The sequence below is a fragment of the Myodes glareolus genome, chromosome 9, assembly GCF_982192425.1.
Source record: "Myodes glareolus chromosome 9, mMyoGla1.1, whole genome shotgun sequence".
Taxonomy (NCBI): Eukaryota; Metazoa; Chordata; class Mammalia; order Rodentia; family Cricetidae; genus Myodes; species Myodes glareolus.
Window position 1 is genome coordinate 28,289,330 of NC_142034.1, and position 13,126 is coordinate 28,302,455.

The 13,126-nt window shown below is 51.9% G+C and overlaps 1 protein-coding gene across 1 annotated transcript in view; it reads left to right on the forward strand.

The window, feature by feature from the left end:
* The window catches only part of Abcc3 (ATP binding cassette subfamily C member 3), a 50,354-nt gene that overhangs the window by 18,150 nt on the left and 19,078 nt on the right, over positions 1 to 13,126 (forward strand). The window contains exons 3-17 of the mRNA XM_087910093.1: positions 341 to 466; positions 671 to 808; positions 1,453 to 1,578; positions 1,781 to 1,842; positions 2,497 to 2,622; positions 3,780 to 3,968; positions 7,071 to 7,248; positions 7,344 to 7,505; positions 8,239 to 8,331; positions 10,078 to 10,281; positions 10,395 to 10,541; positions 10,866 to 10,953; positions 11,172 to 11,238; positions 11,461 to 11,587; positions 11,671 to 11,847. Coding sequence (XP_087766219.1) covers positions 341 to 466; positions 671 to 808; positions 1,453 to 1,578; positions 1,781 to 1,842; positions 2,497 to 2,622; positions 3,780 to 3,968; positions 7,071 to 7,248; positions 7,344 to 7,505; positions 8,239 to 8,331; positions 10,078 to 10,281; positions 10,395 to 10,541; positions 10,866 to 10,953; positions 11,172 to 11,238; positions 11,461 to 11,587; positions 11,671 to 11,847 — 2,010 coding nt within the window. The remainder of the gene's footprint in view (positions 1 to 340; positions 467 to 670; positions 809 to 1,452; positions 1,579 to 1,780; positions 1,843 to 2,496; positions 2,623 to 3,779; positions 3,969 to 7,070; positions 7,249 to 7,343; positions 7,506 to 8,238; positions 8,332 to 10,077; positions 10,282 to 10,394; positions 10,542 to 10,865; positions 10,954 to 11,171; positions 11,239 to 11,460; positions 11,588 to 11,670; positions 11,848 to 13,126) is intronic.

The following is a 13,126-nucleotide window of genomic DNA, read 5'->3' on the forward strand; positions in this document are numbered from 1 at the left end:
TCAGGGACCCCCAGTTGCCCTCTGAGTGGGGAGACCTAAAGGATTCTGCTTCTGATGAACCCCTTGTCCCTCACTGATAACTAAACCAGTGTTCCCAACCTGCCCCTGCCCCATAGTCCTGGGTCATAAACGCTTACTAACTGGGTCTGCAGCCCTTCCCTGTTTTGAAAGTTGTAGAATGTCCAAACAACAGAACTTCCTGTCACCCACTGTAGACGCTTCTGAGTAGGCCCAGGCAGATCTGATAGCTTTATGATGGCTGCATGAGTAGGGACCCCTTCCCAGCAGGGACTGGCACTGCCATTAGGAATGGAGACTCCAACCTGTGCCCTGTCTGCAGGTCCTAGGCGTTCTGCTGTGGTGTGTCTCCTGGGCGGACCTCTTTTATTCCTTCCATGGCCTCATCTCCAGCTCAGCCCCTGCTCCTGTCTTCTTTGTCACACCCTTGGTGGTGGGGATCACTATGGTTAGTGTGGGGCCCAGGAAATTGTGGGGAGGTCTCCCGTGGGGGATGGCGTATGCTAAGACCGTGGGCTCTGAGGAGGAGGGTGGGCACATGGCTGTGGTCAGAGGGTGAAATGACTGCCAAACATCTGGCCACACCAGAGGGGGTTAGAGCAGGCCCAGATGTGTGTGCTTGGGCCACGCCTTCCCTGCCCTTCCTGCACAGCTGCTGGCTACATTGTTGATCCAGTATGAGCGGCTTCGCGGGGTGCAGTCTTCAGGGGTGCTCATTATCTTCTGGCTACTGTGTGTGATCTGTGCCATCATCCCCTTCCGTTCCAAGATCCTCTCGGCCATAGCAGAGGTAAGAGGGTCAGATCTTCCAGGTCTAGCCCCGCTCAGGAGTGTGACTTCAAGGCTCAAGGTCTCCGCAGTCCCAGGATTCTCTTCGGCACCTTTCATGCTCTTCCTCCACCTACTATGTCTCCACTCGGTGGTAGGAAGTGGGAGATCTGAGCCGTGTAGGGAAATAGGTCAGAGATCCCACCATAGCTGTGTGCTCCTGGGAGGGCTGGGGTAGGCCAAGGGGAGGACAATTCTGAAACTGCCCTTCCCAAGGTCAGTATCTAATGGGGATGCCAGTGTCTGCCACGAGGACACGCGCAAGTGCACACCAAGTCCCGTTCCTTTGTTCTGATTCTTCCCACACGCTTTGGGGCAGGAGGCTTTGCTCTGTGATGGTGGGTGGGTTGAAGCACTGACAGTCAGGTGGCCCCCATCTCCCTCTCTCGGGAGGATACAGGCAAGGAGCCAGCTGCTGGTTTGTGTGTGTCAGCACAAGGCCTGGCTCAAGGCAGGTCCTCACCATGTCCCCACCCCCAACATCACAGCACTTCCCCCGCCACTCAGCATCCTTGGGGTGCTCCGGAGGAGTCTGACACCCCAGGGTGCTGCGCTGTAGGCCAGCCTTCCCAAAGGCTTCTGAGGTCCCTCTCCACTCTCCCCCAGGGTAAGATCTTGGATCCCTTCCGCTTCACCACTTTCTACATCTACTTCGCCCTGGTGCTCTGCGCCCTCATCCTGTCCTGCTTCAAGGATAAACCACCATTGTTCTCCACAGAGAACATTGACCCTGTGAGTTTGCCTGCTATAGGGGAGTGGGAGGGCTTCACAGGTTGTACCTCAGCTCCCCCCCCCCAATCTCACCCACAGTGGGGAATGTCACTTCCATAGCTTGTGGACAGGCTGAGAGCATGGATGGCCTCCCTGCCTCTCCTGGGTGTTGAGATGCTGGGTGATACTCCTGATCCCTTTGTCCCCTCCTCTCTCCTTCTAGAATCCTTGCCCAGAGTCCAGTGCTGGTTTTCTCTCCCGTCTGTCTTTCTGGTGGTTCACAAAGTAAGTGGGCTCTCGCTTTAGCTTAGAACCGAGGAGGGAGAAGTGAACTCCAAGAATCAGCCAACTTACCCCCTCCCCTCACTGCCACCCCAATAACTGAATGGGCTGACCAGGGTGGGCAAAAGTGTCTATTTGGGCTGGGGGTTGAGTGTGGCAGCTGAGCCTGAGGGATCTAGCTCCCAGGCTGTAGGACATCCCTGCATCTGGCAGGCCACAGGGACAGGCACAGCAGGCTGGAAGGAAACCATAATTAGCTCTGAGCGCTTCCATTTAGGATAAGCTTCCAGCTTGTCATCTCTTTGGCTGCCCCTCAGAGTGGCTTGAGCAGGATAATTGTGTCTGTGACACGGGTGACAATTCATTAACCGCATGCACCTGAGACTGGCCTGAACCCCTCCCGCCGAGTACACACACACTCAGGCCTGGCCAGTGTGGATTTCATCACCAGGGCCTTAGACAGATAGAGCACATGGGGACGTATAGGACAGAGGCAGAGAGAGGTGCCAGTCAGGAGGGGAGAGGCAACTCGCTGCCTGTAACATGTTCACTATGGCAATAACTGTGGGTGCTGCAATTTAAAGGGAGCTCCCTCGAACTTAGGCACTGGTCTTCTCAATTCTGACCCTGTGTGGGGATTCCTCCTCCCTCCTCCAGGCTGGCCATCCTTGGCTACCGCCGTCCTCTGGAGGAGCGCGACCTCTGGACTCTGGATGAGGAGGACTGCTCTCACAAGTTGGTCCAGCGGCTGTTGGAAGAATGGCAAAAGCAGCAAGCATCAGGGTGAGGCCTTCCTGTGCTGTAGGTCTCCAGCCTAACTTCTCAGTGTCCTGACCCTCCACTCCCCAGTCCTTTTGGTGTTCCTCAAACACCTAGGATGCATAGTGGGGGGAACAGCAAGTAGAGGGGATGTCCCTGCAGCCTTAGGATGCTGCATCTGGGAGCAAGGCCTGGGTGGGACCCGTCCTCCCAGGTTTGGCTGAGGACAAGAGGGTGCTGACGCTTGGGTACCATTCAGTGTATCCTAGGCACAGCTCTTGGCATATAGAGTACCTCATTCACTTTCTCAGCAGCCAAACTGTTCATTCTATGGTTCCCTTGACTCGGAGAGGGCACTGAAGCTTAGAGATTTAAAGATACAGCCAAGGTCTCCCCACTGATGCTGACAGAGCAATAATCCACACCCAACTGGTTCAGAGGCCCTAATCAGATCTCTATTCTACTGTGTCTGATTTTAATCAGAAAGTGCAAGGATTTTCCTAGTGAATGCGGGGCCAGCCCTCTCAATACAGCCTCTCTTGTCTGGAGACAGGCCTGGATGAGCTAGCCTGAGGCTGAGAACCTTTGAGTTGGCAGCATCCCATCCAGGACCCACAGACAAGACCTTTTCCCTCTTGCCCACAACCCAGAGTATAGAAGTTAATGCTTGGTCAGCCCAGAGTCACTGGTGGTCTTTAGCTGTTGGTAGAACAAGGGTAGGGCTTGGATAGCAGTATTGTGGCTTCCCTGCCCTGGAGCATCTGGAAAGGCCTCTGGAACCCCCAGTTGCCTGCTGTACTCCCTCTCTGTTCCCCAACACCATCTCTATCCCCCCTGTTCAACTGCTTAAGCCTAAGCCTCCTGCTGTACCTGGTCTGATCTCTCCTGTCTTAGTGTCCTTGCGAAAACCAGCTCTGGGAGGCAAGAAGAGAGCCAGAGACTTCTCTGAGCTGGGTACCCAGTGCTTTCAGCAAGCACCCCTGGCATCTGGAGACAGTCATCTGGGGAACTGTGCTGTCTAACCCCCTTCCAGTTCTGAAAGCCAAGAAAAAGCTACCACCACCTCCTCTTCTTCCTCTTCCTCCTCATCTTTTTTTCCTTCTCCCTGCCCAGCCTAGACTGGCTGGGCCCTTAGCCTCCTGGAACCACTTCCATCCACTGTTGTTTATTCCCCCAAACAGGCCTCAGACTGCAGCCTTTGAGCAGAAGATCCCTGGAGAGGATGAAGTCCTGCTGAAGGCCCGACCCAAGTCCCAGAAGCCCTTCTTTCTGTGGGCTCTGGTGAGAACCTTCACCTCCAGCTTGCTCATGGGTGCCTGCTTCAAGTTGATCCAGGACCTGCTCTCCTTCATCAACCCACAGCTGCTCAGGTCTCACTACGCTCCCTCTTGCTGTGGCTCTCTCCTGGGTGGAGGAGGGGTGGCTGGCTGCCTTAGAGCAGGAACTGAAGAGCTGTCTCTGCTTTCTGGGTGACCCTTGGTCCATGGTATTGACTGTGTACCTCAATTTCCCATTCCACATACATCTACACATATCAGGGGCATTTCAGGAGGAAGTGTCCCTCTTTGACCTTGTTCAGGAGTCCTCTGAGGAAGTACCTTCATTTCCCTTTATACAAATACGAAGGCAGACACTCAGGTGAAGCACACAGCTGGTAAGGCAAGGCAGATGTGAGTCCGGGGCTCTCAAGTCCAACTACAGAGCTCCTTCCACTTCTGCCAGCCTCTGCCATCTGTCACAGGAGAGGTTTGGACTGGAGGGAGCTCTCCAATGACAGGGTGAGATACGGAACTGAGCCCTGCATCGATTCCCCTTGTTGTACACATCCATTAATTCAACAAACGTTCATAGAGCACAACCGGCGCCCCTAGATTTGCGAATTAATTAAGGTAGTCTTAGGGTCTTGTGGGAGAAACCGAAGGTAATTCAGGAAGATTACAGTAGGTCCCAGGGCCTGAGAAAAGCCTGGGGAGTCCAGGAAGTCAGCCTGCCAGGGTAGAGAACAAGTGCCAGCTCCAAAGGTTATCAAAAGAAAGAAGTAAGAGAAGGAGGAGGGGAAGGTGCAGCCGGGTGAGTCACAAAGGGTTGGGGCAGTAATGACTGGAGAAAGCTACTGAAGGGTGGGGCAGGGATAGGGAGAGAGGAAGCCCTGGGAGGGATATCATGTTTACATTTCCAAAGGCTGACTCCCCTGAGTGTGGGAGGGGTAGGGCAGAGTAGCAAGATGCAGTTAGGCCAAGCAGGCCAGAGGGCAGCAGAAGCCAGGTGTGGGGCAAGGATCCAGGAGCTATTCTGTCAAATCAGCAGGTTCTGACCCCAGTGGGGTCATGAATCTTTCCCTGATTAGTGATTTCGGAGAAGAAAGAGGCTTAGGTACAGAGCTAAGTGTTGGCCAGCTGGGCCCTCCAAGAGGATGTCTCTTAGTGAAGGTACAGGGTCCCATATCTGGGGTTCAGCTCTCCTAGACAATCTGAGAGGTTGAGGCCTAAGCTTCTAATGCAACCAGTGCTGTCTCATCGTCTGTCAGTAGGGCCTCGGCAGACCTAAGAGACAAGAAGGGAGTGCTGGCCGGATTAGAGGTCCAGAGCTGGGGACACAAGATGAACAGAGAGTATGTCTCAGAGAAAGAGAGGCTTCCAGTACACGAAAATAACCCACAAACTCGGTCCCAAGAAGGCGGCATGAAGTTAGTTAGCAGCTTTGCCATGACTGGGGCCTGGGGCAGGGGGGAAGAGTCATTCCATTGCAGCGGAGAGTGTCTGCAATGAAATCAAAGACTCAAAATGTGCTGCAAAGACACCTGTGTAGTTTACAGAGCTGTTCTGACAAGTTACCATTGTGTGGACAACTTGAAACAATAGAAATTATTCCTTCAGTTCTGCCCCACTGTCCAAATCAGGGCATGGTGACAGGATTGGTGAGTTTTTCCTTGTTGTTGCTGTTGCTATTGCTTTGGTTTTTCGAAATGGGGTTTCTCTACGTAGTCCTGGCTGTCCTGGAACTCACCCTGTAGACCAGGCTGGCCTTGAACTCGCAGAAATCTGCCTGCCCCTCCCTCCTGAGTGCTGGGATTAAAAATGTGCACCACCACAGGTAGATCAGTCCTTTTTTTTTTTTTTTTTTTTTTTTTTGAGATTCAGTCTTGCTATGGGGCTCAGACTAGCCTTGACCCCCTGCTTCAGGCTTTTGAGTGCTGGATTCAGACATTGTCCCATGCCCTGATTAAGACTGGTTTGTTTGTTTTTTTGTTTTTCATTTTTCAAAAAAAAAAAAAAATGAGTGTTTCTCCTGGGCCTGTTTTGGATTGTCAACAGTCCTTGGTTTTCCTGACATGAAAATTCATCACTCAGATCTCTGCATTTATCACATGCCTCTCTCTGTGTGTCTCTCTTTGTGTGTGCACGCACTCACGCACAAACACGCACTTGAGTGTGTGCAAATCTCCTACTCTTCTGAAAAAGAAAAACTACAGTCCCTGAATTAGGACCCACCCTACTCCAGGGTGCCTTCATCTTGACTGTTTATAGCTACAAAGACTCTATGTCTACATAGGGTCACATTCATAGGAACCAGAGGGTCAAGACACAATTCAGCACCCCGGAGAACAACAGGCTTGACTCTGGTGGTGCTGGGAAAGTTCCATGAGGTGGAGAAAGTTTGTCCTATGGCACAATGAGTCTTGGTCATGTTGACCAGTGAAGCACAGTGCTACCTGAAGAGATGACAATACTGAATATCACACAACCATGGGATCCAATCTTCCTGCTGGGGAAAGATCTGGTAGGAACATTGGATCCCGGGTTTAGGGAGACAGAACAGGGCTTGGAAAGTCAAAACAACTCCTCTTATAAGATGAAAACAAAGGACGAGCTTGGGGAACCTTGGAAATGTTGGGGAGTCAGGGAATTCCCAATGGGCAGTTCAGTGGGAAGATAAAGAGCTGCTGAGAATGGCAAGGAGTGGGAATAGGCCAGGAGGTAAGAGAAGAAAGATAGAGTCAAAGGAGAAGTAGACAAGGGCCTCAACAAAGGGGGCCAAGTGTGGGGGAGATCTGCGGAATGAAAATTCTTGTGGTCCTGTGGTGGGGTCTAGAAACCCCAGCATTCAAGAAGAATGAGTAGGAAGGTCTAACCCAGTGGTTCTCAACCTCCCTAGTGCTGTGACCCTTTAAAACAGTTCATCATGTTGTGGTGACCTGCAACCATAGAATTATTTTCATTGCTACTTAGTAACTGGAATTTTGCTACTGTTAGGAAATCGTAATGTAAATATTTTTGGGAGATTGAAGTTTGGCAAAGGGGCCCCGTCCCATAGGTTGAGAACTGCTGCTGCAGCCAGTGAAAATGTGCCTCTTCTGCCTACCGTGACATTCAAGGAGGAGAGGGCCGGCAGACAAGGCTGACAATAAGAGCTGTTGCTTTGGGGACAGGCTGAAGAGCGCACTGACCTCATACCTGCTCTCCTCCTGGCAGCATACTCATCAGGTTTATTTCTGACCCCACGGCCCCCAGTTGGTGGGGCTTCCTGCTGGCCGGGCTGATGTTCGTGAGCTCCATGATGCAGACGTTGATCTTACACCAATATCACCACAGCATTTTTGTGATGGCCTTGAGGATTCGGACTGCGATCATAGGTGTCATCTACAGGAAGGTCAGCCAGAGTGGGACGCACGCTGGGAGAGATCAGTTCTGGGCTGCTTGGGAGAGGCTCATGGGCTCCGTCCACCTTTTGCTCTTCATCTGTAGGCTCTGGTCATCACCAACTCAGTCAAACGTGAGTCCACTGTGGGAGAAATGGTCAACCTCATGTCAGTGGATGCTCAACGCTTCATGGATGTTTCCCCCTTCATCAACCTGCTGTGGTCAGCTCCCTTGCAGGTCATCTTGGCTATATACTTCCTCTGGCAGGTAACTCTTGAGCCTTGTCCTCTGTCCCCTTCCTCCGACGACATCTATCTGTTCTGATAGATGGGCTGTGTTGTGTGCCCATGAAACCACCCCTAGGTACCAGGGGAACTTGGTCACTCACTCTCCCTATCCTAGGTTGTGCTTCATCCCTCCAAAGTCAGGGGCAAGGGGTTCTCGGAGGCAGGATGGATGTAGCTGTCGTTACCACTGTTGGTCTGTTTGTACCATCTTCCCTGTGCATCCCCAAAGCCTCCTCCATCCCCGTCTCCTTCTCCACCCTGCCTTCTCCCTCCTTTTTCATCAACTTTGCCGTCCTGGGATTGAACCCAGAGCCTTGTGTCTGTCAGCACACACTCTGCTACTAACACCTCTGCCCTTTGAATTTATTATTTCAAGATGGGGGTCTGGCTAAGTGGCTCAGGCTGATCTTGAAATCATCTTGTAACCCAGGCAGGTTTCAAACCGTCTAAGAAGTAGAATCCCAGACCTGTGCCAGAGCGGCCAGTTTGGACAACCCTCTCCGTGTGCCGCTGACCTTCTGTGCTCGTCCTCTGAGAGCTGGCTGCTTCTGCTGATGTGCTTGTGGCTGTCTGTCTCCTTCCTGACTGATGACCTTTTGCCTCTTGCCTGTCATGTCTCACGTTAGCCAGGGTCTGCTGAGCTCTGTCTACAGACCTTGGTTACCTATAAGTTCATTTGCCTTACCTGACCCTCCACGTGTATGCCTCCTCAGATCCTGGGTCCATCAGTCCTGGCTGGAGTGGCTGTCATAGTCTTGCTGATACCACTCAATGGAGCTGTGTCCATGAAGATGCGGACCTACCAGGTGGGTGCTCCTAAAGGCACCTTCATTAGATGGGAACACAAGTCGGGGTATGGCGCTGAGGGCCAGTGTTCATCTTCTGTTCTCAGGACCTCTCCACTCCCTGTACTGCATGAGGATGGCCACAGCCCCTTGTACAAACTGTAGTTAGTGACAGTCTTATTTCACAGCAGAAACCCCAAGGCCCAGAGTAACTGTGGCAGCCCAGAGACAGGGAGAGCAAGGACTCAAACCTGTTCTTACTTCACAGTGCTAAAGTGTTGGTAACCAAACAATGACTTATCCATCTGCAAGCGATTGCTGGACTTTTCAGAAGCTCCCTCTACACATAGAATAAATGACAAACTACCTAAGACCACTGCCTTAGTCACTGTTCTATTGCTGTGAGGAGACACCATGACTAAGTCAACTCTTGTAAAAGAAAACATTTAATTGAGGACTTCCTTATAGTTTCAGAGGTTCAGTCTGCTATCAGCATGAAGGGGAGCATCATGGCAGCATGCATGGCAGACACGGTGCGGGAGAAGTAGTTGAGAGCTTTATTCTCATCCAAAGGGAGAGATTGGGTTCAGCATGGGCTTCTGAAACCTCAAAGCCCACCCTAGATGACATACTTTTTCAAACAACAGCACACCTCCTAATCCTTTTATCCTTTCTAATGGTGCCACACCCTGGTGACTAAGCATTCAGTATATAAGCCACTCTCAGTCACCCCAACCACCCTCCAAGCTACCTTGGACCTTGCGTGCCTCCATTTCTATTCCTCATGGGATGGTCACATTCCAGACATGCTGGCTTTTCCTTTCTTTAAGAACCAAACTCTGTGTATACCTCTACAAGCACTCTTCCCTCTTTCTGGAATATTCCTCGCTCTCCTTGCCTCTTTAACACCTTCCCTTCCTTTACCTCTCAGCAGAAACATCGCTTCCTTCAGACAACTACCTTGATTATGCCAAGGTCTTTCCCCTGCCCCTACCTGTCTTTCCCCTTACTGCAGCCTGTTCTTTGCCTTTGGAGCGCACACAATGATTTAGAATTAAGCATCTATTTTGGTAATTACTTTTCCATTTGTTTGTTTTGAGACAGAGCCTCTCTATGTAGTCCTAGAATTCACTATGTAGATCAGGCTGGCCTTGAACTCATAAAAAACCCACCAGCCTCAGCTTCCCAAGTGCTGGGATTAAAAAGCATGCGCCACCATGCCCGGCCTGGCCTTTGCATTTTATTGCCGGCTTCTGACATCAGACTGTTGGTTGCATGATGGCCTGGGCCGCATCCGAATTGTCCATCATGATATCCTCCATTTGGCACACAACTCGACACTCAGGCGCTCAGCACACAAGCGCCGAGTGGACAAATCACTGTGGTATGCCAGGCCTTAGATTAGGATCTGAGTGAACAGAAAAACAAACAATTCCTGCCCCCTGGGAAGCACACAGTCTGACTGGGGACATTGTGTAAAGGGCTAGAGGTGGGAACGGAAGGCAAGGGCAAAGGATGTTACCTGGTGAGGTCAGTGGTGTTGACACTGAAGATGGAGCTGAGCCATCTCTCCAGCCCCAGAGCTGTACTTCTGAGTCAGATGACACAGGCTGTGGGGACAGGGGTCTAGGCATTTGAGGTGGGGTGGGGAAGCCCGTCAAGAAAACTGCAAAGGCTACAGTCGATGAGATGGTATGGGAGGTGTGAGCCTGGCGGACAGGAGGTTGGTGGGCAGGGGAAGGTAGGCCACTCATCCTTTCGGTACAGGTACGGCAAATGAAGTTCAAGGACTCTCGCATCAAACTGATGAACGAGATTCTGAATGGCATCAAAGTGCTGAAGCTGTATGCGTGGGAGCCCAGTTTCTTGGAGCAGGTAGAAAGCATCCGGCAGAGTGAGCTTCATCTTCTGCGCAAGGGTGCCTACCTGCAGGCTATCTCCACCTTCATCTGGGTCTGCACCCCCTTCCTGGTGAGGCTCTCCACTGCTATGGGGTTCCCTGGCTGTTACTAGGCCAGCCCACGTCTTGAGGTTCCCTGGTGCCTAACAGACTCCACCGTGACACTCGTTCCCATGCTGTCCAGGTGACCCTGATCACCCTTGGAGTGTACGTGTGTGTGGATGAGAACAATGTGCTGGATGCAGAGAAGGCCTTTGTGTCCTTGTCCTTGTTCAACATCTTAAAGATCCCCCTCAACATGCTGCCTCAGTTAATCAGTGGCATGACCCAGGTAAACCAGGGCAAGTCGGGTGTTTGTTGGACTTAGGATATGGGGAAAGCCAGGCAGGGGTCACTTAGTATCGACGGGAAATCAAATGGTGAGAGTTCCTGGGGCCAGGGAAAGCTGTGGAGGTTGTGGGTGGTTTGGAATCACGGGACCTGAGCTCCTGACACAGCCTCCTTATAGCGATCTGGACCTTATCTTCAGGCAGTGGGAGCCTTGTAAAACTTGGTTATAGGAGGGGCCCCAGCATTAGTGAGTAGGTCCTGTGCTTAGCCCTAGAAGTTGGGCACCCATAGAGCAATGGTAAGGCTAACTCACAACCTCCTGCAGGCCAGTGTGTCTCTGAAACGAATCCAGGATTTCCTGAACCAAGATGAACTTGACCCCCAGTGTGTGGAAAGAAAGACCATCTCCCCAGGTCCCAACACTCTTACTCCAGAGCAATTCTGCTCCAAACTTTCTAAGACCCCCCTTCTCTGAATTCTACAGCCCCTCCCCAATCCATCTCCCTCCTTTACCCCTCCCCCAGGCTCCTCATGCCCCTCTCTCTGTCCTTGCTCCAGGGATTCCCCTCCTTTGCCCAGCCTCCTCCCAGGCCTCCCAAGACCCCTGACCCTATGCATCTTGTCCTCCCAGGCTGTGCCATCACTGTGCACAATGGCACCTTCACATGGGCCCAGGACCTGCCGCCTACCCTGCACAGGTACCACCAGCTGCTCTCACTCACTCGCTATCTATGCCAGGCAGACAGAAGGTCAGATCAAATGTAGTCCCTTCTCTTCCTGTCTCTGTCTTTGACAGGGAATGCCAGAAGAACCTGCTTTTGACAGGGTGGTGTCAGGGAGGGAGGGGGGTCTTGGGTCTGCAGGTGGAAGGCTTGGACCAAACCCAAATCTCACCACTGACCACTCCTCCTTGCTCTCAGCCTAAACATTCAAATCTCAAAGGGGTCGCTGGTGGCTGTGGTGGGCCCTGTGGGCTGTGGGAAGTCTTCGCTGGTGTCTGCCTTACTTGGAGAGATGGAGAAGTTGGAAGGCACAGTGTCGGTGAAGGTGAGATGGACAGAGGGCTCCTGGGAAGGGGTAAAGTCTGGGCAGCCTCAGACAAACCCTAAGGCAGCCTCTCCGCTGGCCAGGGATCGGTGGCCTATGTACCCCAGCAGGCCTGGATCCAGAACTGCACTCTTCAGGAAAACGTGCTGTTTGGTCAACCCATGAGACCCAAGCGCTACCAGCAGGCTCTGGAGACCTGTGCCCTGCTGGCCGACCTGAATGTGCTTCCTGGTGGGGACCAGACAGAGATTGGAGAGAAGGTACAGAGCCACCTCTTCAGCCCCAGTTCATGCAGTTGCTAGCTTGAACCCAACCTCAGATTTCCACACTCATTTGCAAGTTCGTGTCCCATTACATCCAGCTCTGTGCCAGGAAGCAGCTCTATTCCAGAGAGAGTGACTCATGAACAGACAGGGACCACAGAATGCCCGGGGTCACAACAAAGGCCTATGCAGGGTGGAAAAAGAACAGTAGGCAGGGGTAGAAGGGTCTCTATAAGGAGAAGCATCGCTCTTGAGCTGACACTTTTTCTTTTAGTAATTTATTTGAGTTCATTTTATGTGCATTGGTGTGAAGGTGTCAGATCCCCTGGAACTGGACAGTTGTGAGCTGCCGTGTGGGTGCTGGGAATTGAACCCAGGTCCTCTGGAAGAGCAGCCAGTGCTCTTAACATGTGAGTCATCTCTCCAGCCCCTTGAACTGACTCTTGATGACTGAGAACGAGGAGCTCATCATTCACTGAGGCAGCCAACAGGTTTTTATTAAGCATCTGCCAGGGACTATGACATGGTGGGGAATGCAGCAGGGGAAAAATGTCTGGTCTTGTACACCTTACATTCCAGCAGAGGAAAGAAAGACAAAAAGCAAGATAAACAAAATGTATATTAGATAATCCTAAAGTGGGGAAGATAAGCAGCTCAGGAATTTAAGAATTTGGGCTGGGCTGTTTTGTTTGGGAGATTTAGCACTGAGAAATAGAGTCCTGACCAGAAGGAACAACAGTCCTGTAGAGGACTGGAGATCCCTGGCCATCTAGGGACCTAGTCTGGAGCCGTCTGAGTAGAACAGACAATTCAAAGCCTCAGGCAGGTATGTGACTGGCCATTAGCCCAAGGAGGGGAACAATGTGGTTGGAGCAGAGTGACCCAGGGGAAGAAAGGGAAGCGAGGGAGTCATCAGGCCAGACAGCTTGGATGCAAGACTGTGGTTTTTACCCAGGGTGATAGAAGGACCTCAGAGAGTGAGTCTATGCGCAGTGGGCAATGGTCCTGATTGTCTTGGAACTCCTTACTTAGACCAGGCTGGCCTTGAACTCTCGGAGATCCTCTTTCCTCTGCCTCCCCAGTGCTGGGATAAAAGATGTACACCACCAAGCCCTGTTTGACTAGGGCCTTTGAATTATAAAACATGGGGCTCCGGTGGAAGTTTTGTTTTTCTTTGTTGGGTTTGCGTTTTATTACATGAATGTGTGTGAGAGGTGCGTGGGAGAGCCCACAATTGCTGCAGTGTGTGTGGAGGCCAATTTTTTTATGCTTTCCC